The sequence below is a fragment of the Eleutherodactylus coqui genome, chromosome 2 (genome assembly GCF_035609145.1).
Source record: "Eleutherodactylus coqui strain aEleCoq1 chromosome 2, aEleCoq1.hap1, whole genome shotgun sequence".
Lineage (NCBI taxonomy): Eukaryota > Metazoa > Chordata > Amphibia > Anura > Eleutherodactylidae > Eleutherodactylus > Eleutherodactylus coqui.
The window spans coordinates 156,696,118-156,718,631 of NC_089838.1; the positions used below are offsets into that span (position 1 = coordinate 156,696,118).

General features: G+C 40.8%; 1 protein-coding gene across 5 annotated transcripts in view; it reads right to left on the reverse strand.

The window, feature by feature from the left end:
- Positions 1–740: 740 nt before the first annotated feature.
- ANKRD26 (ankyrin repeat domain containing 26) overlaps positions 741–22,514 on the reverse strand; it is an 80,365-nt gene continuing 58,591 nt past the window's right edge. For 4 of the 5 annotated variants that reach the window (XM_066591823.1, XM_066591824.1, XM_066591822.1 and 1 more), the window contains 13 exons: positions 20,447–21,418; positions 19,498–19,650; positions 19,234–19,409; positions 18,205–18,298; positions 17,835–17,912; positions 16,539–16,673; positions 15,011–15,123; positions 12,902–13,031; positions 11,067–11,357; positions 9,685–9,920; positions 9,354–9,597; positions 7,935–7,980; positions 741–2,684 (listed from right to left, as the gene is read on the reverse strand). In XM_066591823.1, coding sequence (XP_066447920.1) covers positions 2,536–2,684; positions 7,935–7,980; positions 9,354–9,597; positions 9,685–9,920; positions 11,067–11,357; positions 12,902–13,031; positions 15,011–15,123; positions 16,539–16,673; positions 17,835–17,912; positions 18,205–18,298; positions 19,234–19,409; positions 19,498–19,650; positions 20,447–21,418 — 2,817 coding nt within the window. In that variant the 3' untranslated portion in view covers positions 741–2,535. The remainder of the gene's footprint in view (positions 2,685–7,934; positions 7,981–9,353; positions 9,598–9,684; positions 9,921–11,066; positions 11,358–12,901; positions 13,032–15,010; positions 15,124–16,538; positions 16,674–17,834; positions 17,913–18,204; positions 18,299–19,233; positions 19,410–19,497; positions 19,651–20,446; positions 21,419–22,514) is intronic. The other variant, XM_066591821.1, reaches the window with a different exon arrangement.

Sequence of the window (22,514 nt, forward strand, 5' to 3'; positions counted from 1 at the left end):
GCCCGCGGGCCTTGTGTTTGACACCTGTGGGCTAGAGGATAGACATCTGGACCGAGGTGAGCTGCGGCCCTGCTCTCCTAAACTGTGGCAACTCTAATCCTTCTGCTGCTCCTGGCCCCAGTTGACTGTGTACTTTGTTCCACACTGTACCAAAGTGAGCTGCGCCCCCTGCTTTGCAAAGCTCCTGCAACTGTGATCCTCCTGCTGCTCCTGGCCTTGCTCGACTTTGGGCCGACAACTGTACCCCTGCTCTCCAGCAAGTCTGCTTCTCCAGCCCCCGCTGTACTGTTGAATTTGTTGCAACCACTTAACACCCGCTGATACAGCGGGAGGCCGGCTCCTGCTGTGGGCAAGTTACCAATGTTCCTAGCCGCTGGACGATTCTTAACCCTAAACTCTCAGCCTTACCAGTCACCCTAACCAGCAGCTTCTCCTGAATGCCAAAGCAAGACGCCTGTATCTGGCGTCCTGTTGCCATGACAACGCGCCAAGAGCTAGGTGAAGGTGTGTATCCACAAACCAATCCTAAACTGTCGGCGTTCCCTGTAGCTTCAGCTGCCCAGCCCATGTGTCCATAACTCTGGTGGAGACAAGATGCACCAGTACCCAATTTATGTATCAATATTTCGTAATTTTCAACCAAACCGTATCAGTGCATTTTCCAAACCCTTAATTTTTCATGTATTATGTATAAGTGATTACCTTGGTAGGTTTATATAAAAGACTTAACACGGGCAAACTACATATAGAAAAAGTATTTATTTAGTGTGATGTGTACAGGGTTTTTTCTGTAATAACTGAAAATAGAATTTGACATCAGTAAAATACAGGCCTAAAGTAATACAGAAAGATCTGTAGCACTGAATATGTACAGTTTGTAAACATCCTGCTTAACAATGAACTAGTATAAGCTTTATATTAAAGATCTGATTTAGAATGTTTTAAAAAGTGTGAAAGTAGTTCTGTCTGTCCTCATGATAACACTTCCTGGCACTGTGTCTGGCAGGAAGTGTGTGGCTCAGTTTTCTTATGATAACACTAAATAGCCAGACATAGTGTGTCGTCATGGAAACACTTCTAAATTGCCTCCTGTAACATTAATAAATCTCTTATTCATGGGTTATTTTAATTTTTCACATGTTAAAAAGGATTTATTAAAAACCTCCTTTTAAAAAGAGAACTCAAAAGGATTGTCCGGGATTAGAAAACTTGCATTTCTTTTTTTTTTCTTTCTTCCCCACAATGAACACCACTCTTGCCCTCGGGTTGTCTTTGGTACCGCAGATCAAGCCCATTAAAATGAAAAGCAAACTCATTTACTTAATCCTAGACAACCCCTTTATATGAATGACTTATTCTGAAAAGGAGTCTTCACTTGAACAGCCATAATGCTTTTGGCAGCTAATAAATTATCACTTTGTACCAGTAACTGTCAGAGGTATAAAGGATTCACACGAAGACCAGATTATTTTAGTCAATGTAAATGCATTGAGGCAGTCTAAAAATTAGTGTTTACAACAGAAGTACATAAAATAAGTTTCCTGCCCCGTCTTATAATAGAGAGAATCTTTTGTACCTTTTAATTCTGAGCAGCATTGTAGAAATCTTTACAAAAATACACACATTCTTACACTTTCTTGGCACTAACACATTAAGTAAATACTGTCAAAAAGCTGAATAAAACTTTCTGTGGAGGAGCATTACGTACCTGGACTAAAACGCATATTACAAACGTGGACAGTTAAAATATAAAAAGGGTGGTTTCAAATCTCCATTGGAACCTCTGGTCGGAGGTTCCGCCGCAGGTCCACCTCAAAAGTACCAGAAGAAAGTGTTCCGTTCTATTCTGTCCTGAGACGGAGCCGTTCAGCCACAAGGATTCCCTTTTCCTGCTCCCTAAACAAAGCAGGAAAACGGAACCCCAGGTAGAAGTGTGAAACCACCCTATGTAGCGTAAACAGTACTATGAAACATTCAAATGCAGTAGTTACCAACAAAGGAATGGATGGAGAAAATAAATAATTACAATAAAGTCATGGATGTTTTGTAACAAGTGCAAAATGCAAGATATTCATGGAAACCAAAGAAAACTGCTTTAAGAAATGATGTACACTAAATTCACACTGACTTAAAAGGGGTTGTCCAAGGCAATCAGATTTTTTAAAAATGGATCCAAATCTGTTCAAGCAATAAAAAGCAGCAGTACTTGCCCATCTTCTTTCCTGCGATCTAGCACTACAGCCCCGCGGCCCTCCCGATTTTGTTTAGGAACAGACAATCAGAGGCCGCAGCAGTCAAATGCCATTCTCCTGGTATTATGGCTCCAAGCTGTGATACCAGGAGAATTACACTTCACTTCTGCAGTGTGTAGCTATTCCTAAATAAAAGACGATGCAGACGGCGGGGCTGCAGCACTGGATCTGTGGGTGAGAGAACAGGTAAGTACCACTGCTGTTTACAGATTTGGATCCATTTGAAAAGAATGTATCACACCCGGACAACCCCTTTTAACCATTACATGTAAACAATGTCCGTTTAAATCATATAGTTTTTCTTCAAGACCTCTAGATATTGCTGCGTTGCTCTTGAAACGGAGTCTTGATCAGTGTTTAGGTTTCTAAGGGAACCAGCTATCGAGCCAACAGGGGAGATTCGGGTACATCCAGATTCCAGCTCGGCATTAGCTAAAAATAAGGAAACAAAATGGTAATAAACAGGTTATACTAGAGCTGTATAGTGAAGCTCAAAATCTTTAATGCTGGTAGTGCAGGTATGTCCCAGACTTGACCATGTCACATGCAGCTTCTTAGTAAATTACATGGTAAAAAAAAAAGCAAGTCTACCTTTGTGATATAACAGGGATGGACTGCCAAGTGCCTTTTGGGGGCTCCAATTATAGAAACAGGTGCTGCAACAAATGTTCTTTTTAAAGACCCCACCCCTTATTATTGTGGTCCCACCTCCAACCCTAGTTGTAATCTCAGCCAATACTCTTAGTTCCTACAACTAGTGGCAATGGCACACCTAAACTCTTCTACATAGTAGTGCTTACAACAGATTCTCTCCATAATAAACTCACATAATACCCACAAGTAAGATACTTTCCATATTCCATAATTTGTTACTCATAGAAAATGTATGCCAAATTATGCCAGCACAGTAACATCTATAGAAAGATGCCAAGACATTGGTGCCCTCCACCTAGTAATACCAACATAATTGTCCCACTCACATAGCAGTGACCAAGAAAGAATTGCATTGAGATGCCAACAAACAGTTTCTGCTACAACTGCAATATAATACAACAGTTAAAGGGAATTTCCAGGGAATTGCTATTGATGGTCATTAATAAGTTGATCAGCTGAAGTCTGCCGCTTGGGACCCAGGCTGATCAGCCGATTAGGCACCTGCCATCATGGTCGCTAAATACTGGGATACACAGCAGAAGCTGAGCTCCGGCCCCAGTGTAGTGGCTGGCGCAGATCTCATTGAAATCAATTCAAGTAAACCCTAGAGAGGGTCAATTGCTTTCAAGACTGTCAGAATTGTCATCTTTGTTGACTACATTTTCCAGCCTGTAGTGCTTGACGAAGGTGAGGGTTTGCTCAGGATGCTGCTCTGCAGATCTGTTCAAGAGAAGCATCAGCCCTCTTGGTCTAATAAGAAACGTTCGGTAGAATGAGCTTTGATTAAGGTTGGAAGAGGCTTGTTCTGTGACGGGTTTGCTTCTGCATCAGCCAATTTGATCCAGTTTGCTAATGTGGGCTTTGATGATTTTCTGCCTTTTTTTTCCCAAAGAAAGGTGCCAGAACTGATATTGATGGACCTTGCAGTTTATCCCAACTGCTAATATTCAAAATTACTGGTGTCATCGATGCATTGAAATGTGGTAGTACGCACCCTTTAAATCCATAATACACATTACTGATCACCGAGGGAATCTATGCACTATCAACTCCATTCCGAGTTTTCTGTAGAAAAATCTAACACCATTTAGATTTATGAATCTCCATCAGCCTCCTTTTAAAATAAAGGCAGATAGGGTCTCCGGGCTGTGGTTTCTTATCTTCAGGAAACCTTTGTCAGCCACTTTCTCAAAAAGTTTGTCCAGGTCTGGACCAAAATATGTGCTTCCAATGGAATCCTATAGAACTTGATTTATTTTTTGAAATGGCATCCCCAGACCACAGTTTTAGCCACAGGGTCCTACAAGTGGAATCAGCTTTCTCCATTTTGTAGTGAACTTTACCAATTCCTCAGAAGTATCTGTGAGAAACCTAATGGCCATTTTAAGTAAGGGAATAATAATAATATTCTTTATGTTACGATCGTGTGGACAACCTAAGCAAGGGAGCCCACACGATTGCACCCTAAAAGGGATTAGAATGGATGGGATGGACGCACACAGGTAGCACCAGGGTCACACAGGTTTCAGGCAACTGGCCCTGTACTACGCAGGAGGGATGACAGTGGCCCTACCTAAGCGAGGAACATTGCCCCAATAAGGGCAGCCCAGCGGTCTTTGGATCTGGGCCCTAGCTGATCCTAGGAACCACGCCACAGAACAGGAGACATACGCATGCTACATGACAGAGGCAGAACCATAGGATACACAGCATACAGCAGCCACAATGCAACCACTAGAACAGATGAGCTGAATATAAATACCAGGTATTGGTTGACATTTTGTACAAAACAAGGAAGCTGGCGGGCCACTTCACGGCTCCTGGTTATACCGCTAGTCCCTACACTAACCAGGAGTCCAGCAGAATAGGACAGAGTTCACACAGAAAGCTGCAATAGGACAGGGCACAGATAGCTGGTCACACAGCAAACTGACACAAAACCGACAGAATTTAAACGTACAAACGGACATGAACCAGCAAGACATAGATCACTCAGCAAAGCTTGCAACAGAACAGAGCACTGGACAAACAGCCAGCTGCAACATATAGAAACCCAGACAGACTCCACCCAGAGCTCACATGCACACAGATGGAAATCATAGCAAGTCTGTGTCCTCATACCAGGGGGAATAGACAGTCAGCCACAGAGCTGACATAGGGGACTGCGTCAGCGATCCACCAACTGACACATTGGAAGCAGAGAGACACATACCTACTTACAAACACAGATCAGAGTGGGAACAAGCTGAACATGACTGATACAAGTTACAGAACACAGACATAACATGACTGCTCACCCTGGGGGACCCAGCCAGACTGACCAGGAGCTGGGTTTATATGTGAGCACAGATCCAGGAGATTGGCTAGCAGGAAGTATCACACCCAGCCAGCTCAATTAACCCTCAACCACCTGTAGCTGTGCTGCTAGGAGTACATAGTACAACAGATCCCATCAGCACATCCTGACACTATTTGTATTGACTCAATGATCCGCTCTTTTAAGGTTTTAGATCACAGGTGGTTTTTTAGCCAATACATCCAGAAGACCATGGAATGAACTACTGAACTAGAGTGTTTGAGGGGATAAAACTTGAAGCTTCCCGAGTCTTCTTCTTAAGGGATGGTCAGCTTTTCGATCTTTTGAATCTTCGAATAGTAAAAGTAGTGCGTTTAATCACTTGTATGTCAGTTTTGGGAATTTGTTCTCAAAAGACCAGTCTATTTCTGAATTTCCTAGAAATTATTAGATGATATATTTGTCTCTTTGAATTCATTTACAATAAGCATTTTGAGTTTTGAATTGAACAAAACTTTTCTTCAGAACTTGAAGACCCATACATTTAATTCTCGATGGACCGTGGTTTCTTTCACATTTTCCATGTCTATAATACTAAGGACAGCTTCTAGGAGGGTGTCTAGAGCTTTAGATTCAATAGTATGATATTGAAGAGGGAGAAGAAATATATACTCCGCACCTGAGCAAGAGGACAGAAAATACTGAGTTTAGGATTTCCTCAGCTTCTGACTTAGAGGAGATCTTGCCACCCTGGCACATTTTATTTAGGTGGTTCATTAGCTGTAGAGGCATGTGCATTAGAAAATTCACTCACTGATGACTGACTTTCTTTCCTTATGATTGATCTTATATCACCCCTGAGTAATGCCATTCTTCCTTCATAATTTGATCTTTGTTTAAAAGACTCTACAAGACGATGCTATGACCTTTTTTCAAAGATTACATACTTTGCATTTTCTAGTCCTTTTAGATTCAGGTTTAGGAATAGTCTCACTCTAAAGATAAGTGAGATAAAGAGCAATCAGACCCCTATCGTGTGTGTGTGTGTGTGTGTGTGTGTGTGTGTGTGTGTATTAGGGTAGTGGGACACAAGGACATCAAAGGCTCCAGGCATATGGTAGGCTGGATGCCCATCTTCCTGGGGGGTAGTCAGAATACAGAGGACTCTAGAAGAGACCACTTTGAACCCACCAATGCCCATTTAATTCCCTACTGCACACATTGTCTAGGCTGGACGTTGCAACACTCTCCTTGCACCACACCCCTTCCAGCGCTAGTCACGATGTTTTTTTTGGTGCTGGAGTCCAATGATACCCTCCAGCATTAAGAAGTGTAGCGCATCAGAACTTGCTCCCCTGAAGCAAAGCGCCATGCTTCCAGAGGGAAGCAGGATTAGACGTCCTTTCTGTTAACGCAGCGACAATACGGGAATCCAGATTCTGACCCCTCCAACACCAACAGCATGCTAATGACTCAAAGTGAGGGTGCAGGACCTTCCAGAGTGGATCTAGCAGACAAGGAAAGTGGGCCAAAGCCCAAACACACGAAGGAGCTTCATGTTGCGCTGCTCCCAAATATCCAGAGGAGGGAGTGTGCACTCCTGCCGAATGTATGCAATCCATAGGAAGGAAGGAGACCAGAAAGCTCAATTGATCCCTATTTGGTTGGCAAGAACACATGCCACTAGCAATGGCACTTTCTACTTCTTATCTTCTGTAGGGACGAGAAAACACTGGGAATGATATTGGGGAGGAGCTTATTAACCTGTGTGTTTGTGTCCCTACAAAAGGGAGGAAGCAAACTCCAATGGCTGCTGTTATTAAAGGGGACAATGAATTTTTTTTGTTAAATTTAAAACCACCTTCCAACTTCAAAAATCTCTATTGCTTCAGTAAGACAATAATATGCCAGTTATGCAGGATATTAAGCTATAAATCCATGCCAGAGACCCTCCTACCATAGTCCAGATGTCTATAGGGGATCCAGACATCTAGCTTGGATATAAAAAAAAGCTCTTTGGTTTGAGAGTTTTAAAAACTAGCATTGCACGGGAATGCCCTCTAATATCATTGGAGGTATGTGCAGACAGCGCCACGAGAGCTATGACAGGAGCCAAGCTGGTATTCCCTATAAGCATATAACGAGTATCCCAATCACTGAGATGTATTGTACAAATGTTAGTTTTTCTTCTCATGGCAGGTTAATTAGCATTGTGATGTGAGTGTGAGGATTAAATTAAGGGATTTATCCAACTTTTGTTGTTGTTTGTTTAATATATCAGGATATATGGCTGTATTTTTTATGTAAATGAACACACTAGATATAACTATTTGATACTATTTTTTTAGATCCTTCTAACATATCTTTCTGTGATAGATCTCCTTATGTTCTCTGCACACGCCTCTGACATAAAAAAGGTTTTAAAATCTCTCTTTACTCAGGTGATTCATCTCTTCGATTAGGACAGAAGTGATGTGTTCACAAAAAATGCTGGCAAACGGACTGTCTGAATCCTGCACAGTTATTTGTTATGGGACTTGGGAGTCGGGAGCCATATAAGAAGCAGACGATCCACACTATGGCCGCCCACCCGTGTGAAAGGTTAATCACAATTTAGACAATCTAGTAGTCACTATGCTCAGGTTATAAAGAACATTTGCCATGAAGAGACCGAAGGCATTGGCTAAGCCAACATTCACACATTCGGTCAGAGCTTACTGTCTACCACATACCTTGATCTAGTTCCTTAGCAATATTCTTTTCTAGCTCCTGCTGCATCTGAAACAGTTTGGAGATTCAATATATTAGTTCAAACTTTGCAAGCTGGTCCCTGACGTGTGTATATAACATTGGTCTTCTATCAGACTTCAGAATTGACTGGACATTTTTAGCTGTTCTCTATTAGGGCAGAGATATTGAATTTGAGATTCTAAATTAAGGTTAAAGTGCACAGCGGCCTCCTGACTGTTCCCCCTAACGAAGAGGTCGCAAGAAAATAGATTCAACATGTTCATAGAATGGTAGAGTTGGAAGGGACCTTCATGGTCAATCGGATCCAACCCCCTGCTCAGTGGAGAAATCACTAAATCAATGAGATGTCTGTCCAGTCTCTGTTTAAAGACTTTCATTGAAGGAGAACTCACCACCTCCTATGGCAACCTGTTCCACTCATTCATTACCCTTTGTTCTTCTAGCAGTTGCTACAAGTCTTTCTCTCTCTCCCCATAGAAACAAAAATCCAGGCTATCCTAAAGAAACCTCGATAGACAGGCAATGTTGAAGAACAAAAGTTCAGTTGCCAGACATGTGAAATAATCATTAGCATTGCAGGACGCCCCTTGAAAATTAATATATGTTTAACACAGATATCAGCTCTGCATTTACTCAACTTCTGACTTAAACAAGTGGTTGTTTGCCTATAGAAGGGCTGGAGAGTGCTACATGGATAATTGTATGCATGAAATACTGAAGCCTGGCTAAGGTGCCTTGCAAGTATTGGTTTTCATTTCTGCAACTGGATTTGAGAATCTAACCAGATTGAAAGAAATATTTAAAGTAAAAGAAGATTCTCGCCATTTTATTATCAGAAGCAAGTTTGATCAGTAGCAAGTGTATTCTTCATGAGGACAATTCTATGTCCATCAAGAAGTATTAAACTAAAAAGCTCTGGAATAGTTGGTAATGCCTCCACAGAGTCCTCAGAAAACACAGTCTGATAGAAGCAAAAAATAAAAAAAAAACCTGCAGAATTGTGCCAAGTTCGATTGTGCCATTTTTTAAATAAATCCACACTTTCAGAAGTGTTCCCTTGTGTTTTTTCATAGGGTACCATCAATCAGCAATTACATATTTCATCTATAGGAGTGCTGGAAACTCTTTTTGCATTGGTAATAGGTGATTTGTACAAGCAGAGTGTAACCTTTCCTGCACTGCCCACTTAAGAAAGTGGATTCTACATACATGTTTCTTTTATTACCATTGCATAATAGTGTACATATGCAAGTTTTACATACATGTCTATAGAACTGTAACAGTTCATGTGTATTATATGTAATGGTTACTTTACCCTACTGTACTTTACAGGTACATATACACTGTATGTATATGTACCTGTAAAGTAAAAAAAACAAAACTCTAACAGTTAAACTGACCTTAGTAAAGTAAGACTCCACTTGATTTGCAGCCAAACCACTCCCGACTGTACTGAGTAAACTTCCACTAAGTCCCAAACTTCTGTTAAATGGCAGGTTACTGCTGAGACGTGCAAGATGACTCGTATCTACAACAGGACTGACACCCATGCTTCCGTTTAGAAAAGTACTTGCAATTAATGACTTGTTCCTTTGCCTCTCATTAAGAAGTTTGCTGTTAGCTTCTGCAAGCCTTTCATTAGCTCTGTGAATATTTTTCAACAGAAAGATGTTAAATGTTTGTTGCGTTAGGCACATTCTTCATTCTACTATGACCATAGATAGTACTTACCTTTCAAGTTTTGATGTCAAAGATCTTCTAGCCTTCTGTTCTTCTGCATGTAACTCCTTATATCTGTTCAACTCCTGCTTACTGGCATCTTTGTCACTCACGTTTTCTAGTTGAGCATTCTTCAGCCTGTGAAGTTCAGATTCTAAGTCTTGAATTCTATGCTCCATCTGACTTTTGACAGAAGCATCATTTTCAGCTCTCATTAGTTCTAACTTGTCTTGTGAAGCTGCATGTGCCTGTAAATGAAAATAATAATACTAATTAGAAGTTACTTTGAAAGGGGAGCTGGATAAAACGTGTCCTGGACCTTTTAGGTGGCCTTAAAAGGGGTTGGCCCATCAAGTTATTCCCTTTTTGCTGGATAGGGAATAACTAGCTAATCGGTTTGACCCCCAATGATCACAAGAACTGCGGTACTGAAGCTCCCCGAATGAATGGAGCAATGGTCATGCATGCACAACACCGTTCTATTCTTTTCAATTGCGCTGTAAGAGATGGCTGAGTGCTTGAACTCGGCTATCTCCAGTATTCCCAGTTAGATGAATTGAGCGGTGGTGCATATGCTTGACCTACGCTTCATTTAGGAGACATTTGGGTCCCCCGTTCTCCTGCCCAGCTAGTTATTCCCTATGCTGAGAATATCATGTATTGGTGGGGCAACTCCTTTCATGTCATGACTGTCACTTTCAATGCCCAGTTAGGACAGCGAGTACAGAGCAATAGAATGTTTAGCACCACTGAGCAGAGGAGAATAGTGATAGTGCTCTCCTTAAGTGCTGATTTTTCACCAGGACATGCCTGTTGCCCTAACTGATCAGGGGTATCTTATAAATGCCCGTATTTAAATACAGCAGTCTTGTGTCACTTTTGGCTGTTGCAACAAAACAGAAACACCCAAGTATCTTTTAATTGACTAAATATAGAGCAGCAGGCCAACTTCTGAAGTACTAAAACGAGTTGACTTTGACACACAGGAACCTGACATGCATACAAGCAGGCTATGATAGTCAATATATTTTAACGGACTTAAAGGGATTAGTAGTGAGACTTCAAAATTGATGACCCATCTGCCCAAGTCCCCTTTATGGTTAACCATAGTAGCAGCTGTGTCTAGTACCACAGCTTTGTCCCATTCAAGTGAATTGGAATAAACTGCATTTTCAGATACAGGTGCTATTAAAAGTTTAGAGCTGTGCTTGGTAACAAATGAAGGGGATGTAGTGCCACAAACCCTTCAGAACAGGTGATCTATGCGGGGGTCAAGATAAATAGATGAAAGTGATGCATCACATATTTCTACATGGTATACAAAGGTGCCCTGTGTTACAGATCCCAGTGAATGTATAAAATACAGGATTCACAATTAGCAAAAAGATTCTTACCTGTAAAAAGAGATTCACCTCTTCCAGTTGTTGCCGTAATTCTTGCCTTCCCCGCTCATCTACTTCCTTCTTATACAGGTCTAGGTAACTTTGACTCATCTTGCTTGAGTCAATACATCTTTTAAGTTCAGCCAACTCTTCCTCTAGTTGTCTTTTGCCTTTTTCTAACCTTTCAATGTTCCTGTGTAATTTCTTGTTTGAAGACACTTCTTCTTGCAAGTCTTGGTTTCTTGATTCTAGTTCCATATATCTGCGGGATTCTCTTTCCATTTGTGAAGACAGTCCATCAATCTGTGTTGTCAGGAATTTAACAGAGGGTCAGGCAAGCAGAACATTTCAAACTAGATTTTTGAACATCATTACTCAATTTTATATTAAGCGCTTCTATACAAGGGGGTTCCCAAAGAAACAGGCATTCATTTATTTAAAAAAAATTATCTGTACATTTTGAAAATTCATTCTTCTTCCAAGTACTCTCCATTTGAAGCAGTACATTTGTTCAAATGTTTTTTTCCCCCCTTCTGCGCCAGGCATTTTTTAAATTAGTCTTTAGTGATGTCTTTTTATACTTGTATTAACTCCAACATCAGCAAAACATTTTCCTTTGAGGTCTCTTAACCTACACGGAGCGAGATTGGTTGAATACGGAGGGTGAGGCAAGGATGTCATGCTGGTTTATTGTCATGATGGAAGAACCGGTCACCTGTTTGCCACGAATCGTGATGTTTTCTATGTACATTGTGACATTTCACCTTGTTTGAAATGAGAGAACCATTCATAAGCTTGTGTTTTACTCATGGCAGCTTCCTTCTAAGCTCTTTGGAGCAAAACAACTATCTTTCGCTTTTTTCCCAGAAGTAAAAAAAAATAAAAATTCACAGTTGCAGGTTGTTCATATGAATCCGCCATCACAAAATAGGCCAAAAACGGAACAACTTGTTGAAACAAACAAACAAAAAAACAAAACACTGGAGCCGATCGCAACCTTCCCCAACAATGTCAGCTGGCATACTGCTCCCGAGGGGTCCCTCAGACATTCAACAGAAGCCTATACTAGAAACTCCCCGCCCACCAGAAGATGATTCCACTTTCTTTTAGGTATCGCTCGATTACGCTGAAATGATGTGCCCATCAACAAACTGTCCTGTGCTTCTACTACTAACTGTAGATAAATGAATGCACCTCTGGACCACAGGACATGTCAGAACTAAAATGAATATATTTGCAAAGTTCTCCGGTAAGTCGATTTATAGTAAAAAAAAATTTAATTAATTAAAAACCCCAGCTGCGATTGCTTCCAGCAACAATACAGGCAGAATATTTGGCAAGCAGAATTAATCACTGTAGAGTTGACCTCTTCATCTGAAAGGCATTTGTGGAGTTCACTGCTTACTGATAAAGTGTGACTATCCTCACAGTAGTGACATTCTGTATGGTGTTGGTTCTGATGTGGATCAAGCTTGAGGCACAAAAAATCATGGCAAGCTCACATTGGTTTGTGTGTGGTTAAATGAACATATCACATGACCCTGGTTGTCTGGATGGGAGAGCATAGCTTCTGTGCCTGGCTGTGTGAACTAGTGGTGCATAAATAAGCAAGAACCAGGCTCTAGCTGCCTGGACCACTGAGAAAGTGTACAACTGTCCCCGATTCTATGTCAGCCTAATTACAAAAATGATTTTTAACCAAACATACAAGTATTTCAGTAAAACAAAGCCCTCAAAAGCTGTCAAAAAGGCTTTAAAACATATTCAAAACCCCAATTACCTTTCCTGCAAATACTAAGCATTCATAGCTCTTCTAGTAGTTAAAAGGGTCTGCCCTACTAACAAACCTTTTCTTTCATTTTAAAAACTTCTCCATCCGTTTCAAAGTTTGTGGATCCTTGTTTCAAAGTACTTCGCTGCTCAGTGCTTTCATAGTCTTTCAGTTTCTTCTTGGCAGTTTTTAAAAGTTTCTTCAGCCTGCTCAGAATGATGTAATAAAAGGTAGGTGTATATGAATAACCATGTACCACAAAAATACAACACTGGCAGACATACGTGCAAACTCTAAACTGACTGCAACTGAAGTCCATTATGAAGTGTACCTGCAGCTAAAAGTATGGCTGTATCTTCTGCCAAAACCTTACAAGTGATGGCAGGAAATAAAATTATGAGAGACGATCCAGTTGCTTAGGAGTCCTTTACAAGAAAAAAAAAAAGTTTCCAAAGTTGCATCTTGTAACTGAAGGCACACTTTACAATTGTACCAAGAAGCAAATGTTTGCTAAATAGAAGTCAGAACAATTTGGCGTTCACATGCCTGGCACTCATATATACTTTTACATCACGGATTTCATGACTACTGGATACACACTTAATGCAAAAAAAATAATAACTTTATGCATGAATTGTTAGGGATTTCATTTTTAACATATATTTATAAACAGGAAATGAAGTTTTTAGTGCAAATAACTCCAGAAGGAGATAACATCAGCCCTTTCACTGAATAGGGAGTGACACAAAAGATCTTTACATAAACCTTGTCATCTGCTGACCATTGCTGCTGCCTGCAAACAATGGCCCAAACAGATAGAGGCCACTCAGAAAATGTATTATTTTCTGATGAAACTTTCCCTTTAAGCAGTCACAATCTTAATAGCAAGCTCGGCTCTTGTATAGTCTATTCATATAGATTCTTAAAAAATATCTATATGACAGTACCATTTAAATCACTTAACCCCTTGAGTGGCACGCCCGGAAATTTTCCGGGACGAGCTCCACTGCTCATAGCAACATAGCCCGGAAGATTTCCGGGCTATGTATCACTATGGGAGCTGCAGAGCACAATGCCACAAGCTGTGACATTGTGCTCTGCCTGCACAGACCCACAGAGAACAAAGCAAGGGCTTTGAAAAACCAGCAGAAGATATTGCCGATATGTCGGCAATCTCCTGCACTGGTTTGTTTACAGGTTGCCATAGAGACCATCGGCTTGTCAGAAGCAAGCCGATGGTCTCTGTGGCAGGGAGAGCTGGTTGTTAGCTGTCAGAGGACAGCTAGGTACTAGCTCTTACAGCAGAGATCAGAGAAAACCTCTGATCTCTGCTGTGTTAACCCCTTACATGCTGCAGTCTATGTGACTGCAGCATGTAAAAGGGCTGTCACTGCAGCATGTAAAGGGCTGTCACCATCGGACCCCTGGAATGTGATCAGGGGTCCTGATGGGTCCCTGTGGAAGTCCCCTAAAGGGACAAAAAAAAATTTAAAAAAAAAAAGGTAAAAAATTATAAAAAATAAAAAAATATATAAAATAAAAACACTTGTCTCCCTTTACTTTGTAAAAAAAAAATCAAAAATACAATCACACATGTGGTATCCATGCGTCGTAATGACCCAGAGAAGGAAGTTAATACATTATTTAACCCCTTAATGACATGGCCCCTTTTTTTCCCCCCATTTCTTTTTTTCCTCCCCCCTGTTTAAAAAATCACAACTTGCCCCGCAAAAAACAAGCCCTCATATGGCCATGTCAATGGAAAAATGAAAAAGTTATGGCTCTTGAGACGCAACTGCAAAATTAGTTGAAATTCAATGATTAGACCATTTTAAAAAACCTGCCCTGGTGGGCACGACAGGGTGGTAGGAAACCCGCCACTCAAGGGGTTAAATCAATAGCCCATAGGCAACATTTTACAATTGAAATGTATCATAAAAATGTACTGCTATGCTGTAGGTCCCATCTGATTTTGTTCAACTGAAGTTTTAAAAAGGTTGCAAAATCCCCATATCCAACTTTTAAATGCATAGACCTGATAATGGCCAACAGGACAGAATTAACATAGATTTTTCCATTTCTGCACACCTTCCCTTTACCCCCTTCCGTTTGTCCTGCTGTAGACCGTGTGCAGTTGCTTTAAAAATAAAGACTTTAGAAACCATTATAGATCGTGGCCCCATACCCAGCTACTTCTTGTTGCAGTGTGTTACTCCTCTTCATTTCTTGGTCAAATCTTTCTTCTATTGATTTCTTCTGATCTGCCAGTTTCTTCAGTTTCTTCTTCTCAACTGCAACCTAAGTAAGACACCATACATACCTAAATCACATAAACAATATAGGGGTATTCATTTTTACATTTGGAGTATGCTTAGAGTGCAGAACACATGCTCTGACTGTTAATGCCATGAGCAGGTCTTGAGCACATCCTCCAGCTTTTCATTACTGAAGCACACGCCTGGTTGGACAACTCTGCATCATAGAAATGGATGTAAAAACTTCAAGAATGTACCTGTCAAGTATAAAGCCAGTTCGCAGAGTGTTAATTATTTATGGTGTCCTCTAGTACTGAGCAGGATAGAACAGAGTAGGTAAAAGAAGGTCTTCGCTCTACAGAAGGTTCATGATTGCCTCAGCTGGATCATGAGTGCTCTGCACCCCAGCAGGTCACATGATTCACTCTGTCGTAATGGATTACTCTGGGAGTAGTCCAACAATGTGAAAATAAATATGCTTTAGGCCGCCTGCACACGGACAGATTTGCATTGCATCAGCCTCTGGGTTCCCCAGCAAATACCACCTATAGCAGGTTATGGAAAAGCATTTCTTTCTGCACACGAGTGGAAACTAATTGAGTTTCTGCTCGTGGAGAAAAAAAATCTCAGTATGCTCCATTTCTGCATGGACTGCTTCAATTGAAGTCAATGGAAGCTGTCCAATCCGCGGCCCTTCCACAATTGATATTGACATGTGGAAAAGCAGGGGTTAAAAAAAAAAATCTGTACTGCGCATGTCCGACAGAGTGCAGTGCGGACCATCCCAAGTACAGATGAAGAAAAAGACAGGTAGATACGCGCTGCCACTGTCACTGCCGCTAGGGCTGGATTCCACTGCGGGATTCGACCTGACTGTGTGCAGGCAGCCTTAAAGAAGTTGTCTGGTTACTGCATAAAATCTCTTTAATAGAGCTCCTTGTCGTAAAATAATAAACTGAGCAGTACTTGGCTCTCCGCCGCCACTGGGATCCATTGCTCCCAAACTCCTGGCATCATGACGCTCACGATGCGTGCACTGATGCTAACAGAATGAGTGGTGACACTGAAGCCTCTGATTGGCCGCAGCGGTCACCTGCACTTCTGCGATGTCAGTTGAAAAATAATGGAACCAGAATGAGGCTACAGTGCTGGATCCCGATGGCGGCAGAACTACTCAATTAATTATTTTACTACAATGGGCTTTATTAAAGGGATGTCTGGTAACCAGACAACCCCTTTAAAAGTCATTGTAATTATATAAATACTACAAGTAGATATGAAGGACAATGCCCATTGAAGCAATATTAAAAAGATATGCACACTATTACCCATCACCCATTTTAGCTGAAAAATAGACTAATATAAAATTATTAAATTTGAAGAAGCTGTAAAGTATCATTACTTTACCTATATAATAAACGTGTTAGTGGATAACCTGTTGGATAACACAATCCTTACCTGATCAGATAAATTCACATTTAATCCTTCGAGGTCTGCTAAGCGGACACCTATTTGTGATCTTGATTTCAGCTCTGCCTCCCAGAGATTGTGGGAGTCTTGTGCACTCTGAGACAAAGCGGACTGTTTATGTACCTGGATGATAAAACACACAAACACTGAAGTCATATTCTATACCTACATACCACTGTATATAGAAACTGCACTCTTGGAGAGCTGTCAATAAGGCTACACTAATGGCTTGGCTTCACCCCTTTTCTTTTTTCCTGAACCCCCCTATCAGCTAATTTAGGAGCACAACAATTTTTATTTTTGCAGTGGCAATAAATTAGCTGATAAAAAGCGCAGGAGAGGAACGATACCAACTGACAACTAAGGGCCCTTTTACAAGGAACGATTATCATTCACATTCTCTCTGAATCTTGTGAATCTGCAATCATTCAGTGTAACTGCTGCCGGCGACTGAATGACTAAATGAGAATTTGTTTACTTAAGGCCCCCTGTCCACGGGCAGGAAGGAATATCACTAGCGACATTCCGGCGCAGGGGAGAGAACTGACAGCTCTCTGCTGTGAGCCTATCTGACAGATAGGCTCACTGCGGAGAATCGCAGCAAATCGCAGCATGCCGCGATTTGAGTCCCGTGATCAGAGAATCACTAGGATTCTCCGCTCATGGACAGGGGGGCTGTGCTTTCCATAGCAAGGCTATGGAAAGAGTGCACTGCGTTACTTGTGGCCGGATTATCACCGCGAGTAATGCAATGCACTATCGCCCGTGGACAGGAGCCCTTAGTCGTTCAGATCGTGCAGGCATAAAAATAAAACAAATCGGTCCGTGAAACAGGCAATCGTTCATCTATAGATGACTACTTGTTTACGGTTATTGGAGGCAGGCAGCTGGAAGCGATCTCTGGCCAGCTCTGCCTCCATTCACTGAGCGATCACTGCTCCTATGTGAAACCCCAGGAGCAATAATCGTTGAGAGGGCAATTTTTTCTAATAAATTAAAACCAGAATGAGAAACATTCCATTTTTCTCGTCTGTTTTTATTTTCTAAGTGTAGAATTTTTTTATGCTGTTGCCTATAGCAATTTGTTCTAGGGATTAGCGTGCCATCCCTAGCCATCACAACTTCCGTCTTTACAACATGCCAGGAGTCTATAATGATGGCCACACTTTAGGTGAAACAAACTTTTTATTATTATGGAATAATAAAAAATAATAATGGAAGCGAAGGAAAAGGAGGTTTCACAAACTCTGCACAAAGAAGAAAATAGAATAAATCCCTACTCACCTGCTGGTTTAACTTCTCTTCTAAACCAATTTTTGTTGATTGCAAATTAGTAACCAAATCTTCCAGCCGATTGCGCATCTATAGGATTGAGTAAATAAACAGAATCATGTCTACAAATGTCAAAGTACAAGAATAAAAATCATTTAGGCCCCAAAATAAAGAGACGCCAAAGTTATTTTCAAAATGCGATCCTCCTTTTGATTCATGTGATCCTCTAGCTTTTGATTCATGTGATCCTCTAGCTTCTGATTCATGGGCTCTCTCCTGCGGCAGCTAACTTAAGGTCTTCATTATGCGATTAACTGAACCTATACGCTAAACTCTGTCAGTGATAGTTTTGTACATAACATGTTAGATATGGATTACTTACTGAAATGGATTCATGTAGTTCTTTCTGAAGGCTTTCGATTTGCCCGGCTTGTTGTTTTGCAGTGGCTTCAATTCTGGCATTTTCGATTTCAAGTCTGAAATGAAAATAAACCTTACTAATACACCATCAGTAAAAACATTGGACTCTATTTGGACTTCCCAAACTTTTCCTGCTCTGGCCTCACCAGCCAATTCATGGTGATGCTTGGGCCACACTAGCAAAGAGGCACTACTGCACAGCACCAATTTCCAGAGTGCAGTGTCCATAGTTATCCCAGCATTGCCACCAAAGTACCACCATTTAGGACACACATCTTCTAGCAGCACCAAATACCACTGTGCAGAACAACATGCCTCTTCAGAAGCACCAAAGATACTGTGTAATCACTGCACAGCTCAAAATACCACCCAAGAAGTCAAACAAATGCTACAGGGCAGCACCACCGTCCCCTCTTTCCACCCCTTCCACACTGGTAGCAGTATTATCCCCCTTTCCCCCACTCGACCACATACAATAGTATTGTCCCCTTTCCCCTTGCAAAAGACTGCATACATATAGTGGAATTGTCCTCCTTCCCATAGACAATAGTACTGTGCCACTTTCCACCCCTCCACCACTTGTAGTAGCATTTTCCTCCAAATCATCAGTCTCCAACTGGCAGCAACACTTTTCCCATTTCCAACCCTCCTAGACTCGCAGGAACACAGGAGATACTGTAGAAGAGAAATGGGCAAAAGGCTCCTCTCTTACCTCCTCTGCAGTGCCTCTTTAGCTTCCAGACTACCACTGAATTACTCACTTGGTGCAGGACCAGTCTACTCAAGTCATGCAAATGTCACAGGTACCCCTTCTAGCCATGGAAACTGCACAGACATTGCAAGGCTAGCGTAACTTGGATAAGAAATCCTGCTTTTATGGAGATGCCTGACACTAGCAGGGGATTCTGCATCTCACCAGGCAATGAGCACCACATCAAAACTTGTGAAGATGCATCGGACCTAAAATATTACACCTGACTTCAAAACATACTTCTGAACATGTTCTTCTAGCTGTTTAACTGCTTTTTCAGCTCCATTGGCTACAGCAGAAAATTCCTGAACTTTCTGAAATGCAGCAATCATTTCTCTTTCTTTATCGTCTAGTGCATTCTTCAGCTGATGGTTACATCTTTCTGACTGAACAAATTGGTCCTCAAGATCCTGCAGCTGTAAAAATCAAAAACAGACATAAGTATAAAAATACAGCAAGAAAACTTTTATTAAAACACTTACAATTTTATCCCAGATTCCATACCTTAGTCCTGAACTTTTCTAGTTCTTTTTGAAGTTGTTGCTTTTCATCCTCAAGGTCATTTCGATAACGAGTAATGACTTCAAGAGAGGCCTCAGACATAGACAGCTTCTTCAAAGCATCAGCAAGTTCCTGTTGAAGTTGCCTTATAGTGCTCTATGAGGAAAACATTAATTTGTGAGATGACAAATTACTAGCAGCACAAAGTTTCAAGGGGTTATCCCAAAACTGACTGAGATTAAAAGTTTGATTAGTGGAAGCCTTACTGTGAATTCTCCATCAATCTCGAGAGTGGGAGTCTCAGACCCTCCTATTCGCTCTACTGTGGGCTCGCTACATCTCCTGCAGTAAGAAGCAGCCTGAATACAGTGGCGATTGCACATGCACGGTGCTGCTCCATTCATCTTCAGTAGGACTGCTGGTGATAGCCGAGTGCTTGTTCTAGGCTATTTCAGACAGCTAGATTGAATTGATTGGTGGTTGCGCATGTGTGGCACTGCTCCATGCATTTCAATCTGCACATCACTGCGGGTAGATGCAGTGACTTCGCAGTGAGGAGAGAAAGGGGGTGACATGGGATCCCTGTCCACAGGATTGTTGGGGATCTCAGCAGTGATCACCGCTGAGATCCCCACCAATCAGACTCAGACATAACATCTGTGGTTATGCCAAAAATCGACTTAATTGGCTGCAACAATCAGGATAAGTGGGCCAACTGTTACACTGCAAATCATGATTCCATAAAACATAATTTATATAAATCATGGTTTCATTTTTTTTATAGATTCAGCACTAATCTAGTACAGAGGCCTTATCTGGTATTACATACTACAAATTCATGATCTGCTTCATGTCCCAGAGTGCCATTGGTTCCGGGAAAAAAATAAAATAAAAACAGATGCCCTCTCTAGATCCACTCAAACGAAACATCCCATTTTAAAGGATTCTTTACCTCCCGATCCACTTTTTCAGTTTCAAGCTTATAAAGTTGTTCCCGTAGCTCATTAGACTTCACAACCAAATCCTTATTTCGCTCTTCAACTATGAAAACTTGTCTTTCTGTGTCAGTCCGCAACTTACTGAATATCTCTGTAAAACGCTCTTGAACATCACTAACCGCCTTTTCTTTGATGATGCCCTTATTCTGCACGTCTTCTAGCTGCTGACGGAGCTGCATGTTCTCACTAGTAACCTGTGCCAGTCTCTCCTGCATTGACTCTTGCTTCACAGAGTTTTTGTTATTGTGGTCTTTTTCCACTTGAAGGCCTTGCTCAAGGTCTTTTATTTTGGACTGGGCTTGTGTCAAGTCCCTTTGTGCATTATCTAAAAGAAGGGTTTTATCTTGGAGAGAGAGCCCTGTTCTATGAAGTTCATTTTCCAAACCATTTAACTTGGATTCTGCTCTGCCAAGCTGCTGAGACAAGTTGCTGTGGCTTTCACGCAGGCTCGACAACTCATGAGTTAATTTGTCTTTCGAACGCAACCACTCATCACGTTCCCTTTGTAACGTGCGCTCGGTGTCAGTTTTTAAACTTTGACTTCTTTCAAGATCTTGTATAGTAGTGTTCAAACGAGAGCGAATTGCTTCCATTTCTGTTTCCAGCCTCTCTTTGCTTTGCTTCTCATGCTCTATTTTAGAGCACATCATGGCCGTCTCGGTCTTCAGGGCATTGAGCTGTCCATTGTACTGAATTACAGTTTGGGTTAACGTTTCTTCATTCATTTTTAAATCTTTTCTTAGATCTTCAATTTTTTCTTTTAACATTTCATTCTCATCCGTATATCTGCTCTCCTCCTCTTGATAATGAGAGCGCATTCTTTGCAGTTCTACTTTGAGAGCGCTCACTTCCTCTTGTAACGTGAGGTTTCTCATGGCTAAATCTTTCTCCTTCTCATTTGATTCGGAAGACTGGCTCAGGATCTGCTGACAAAAACAGTAGAATTCTGTCAGCTTACTGTATGATACAAAACACTTGCAATCAGCCCCCGTAGAAAGAAAGGACACTTCTGCCAATGTAAGCAAAATTGTGAATACTGTCTATTTTGTGTTCTGTTTGTAAATTACATCTAAGAAAACAGTTCACATACAAACAACGTGACGGTGTAACCCGAGATCCATTTATTCAAAGTTTTTGTATATTACGGCAAGAAAAAAAAACAAACAAAAAAAAAAAAACAACAACTTTTCTCTCCAAAGAAGTATAACTACATATCGAAAATAATTTAGGCCCAAAAGCATAACCATTGGTAATTATAAAACTACTTTGTCACCATATTCTGAAACCTACAAATATATTTTTTGTTGTGAGATTGTTTTTTTTGAGGGCCGAGCTGCAATTTTTATTATTAGTAGCGATTTGGGGTGCATACATTTTTGTTCACGTTTTATTTCCTTTTTGTTCATTTTTTGGGGGGCAACTTGAGTAAACAAATAATGACATGATAACTTTATTCTGTGGGTCTGTATGATTAAGACTGTGGCAACCTGTTTTTTCTGTCATACTACTCTTAAAAACCAACATTAAAAATAGAAAAAATTACTTTGTCGCCATCTTCTGACCTCAATAACTTTTTTTTATTTTTCCCTTGATGAGGGGCGTGTGAACCCTTTTTTTTTTTTTTGCGGGACAACCTCTAGTTTCTATTGATACCATTCTTGAGTACATATGACTTTGTTTGTTTTTCTTATAACCTTTTTTCTTTAAAACGGGGCGATTAAAAAGAATTGAAGTTCTGGCATTGTGTACTTTTTTCGGACAGTGTTTACCGTGTGGGATAAATAATGTATTTTAATAGATTGGAATTTTATTGAAACAGTGATACCAAATATGTTTATTTTTCTTTTGTTTGGAGTTTGCTTAAAATCAGAAAGGTTGTGAAAAGTTTTACATTTTATTTTTTTGTATCGATTGATAAGGCTTTATTTTAATTATCTTCACTTTTTTTTTTTATCCCCCAGAGGCGACTTGAACTTGTGATCGTTTGATTAATTATACAATATACTTCAGTATTGCAGTATA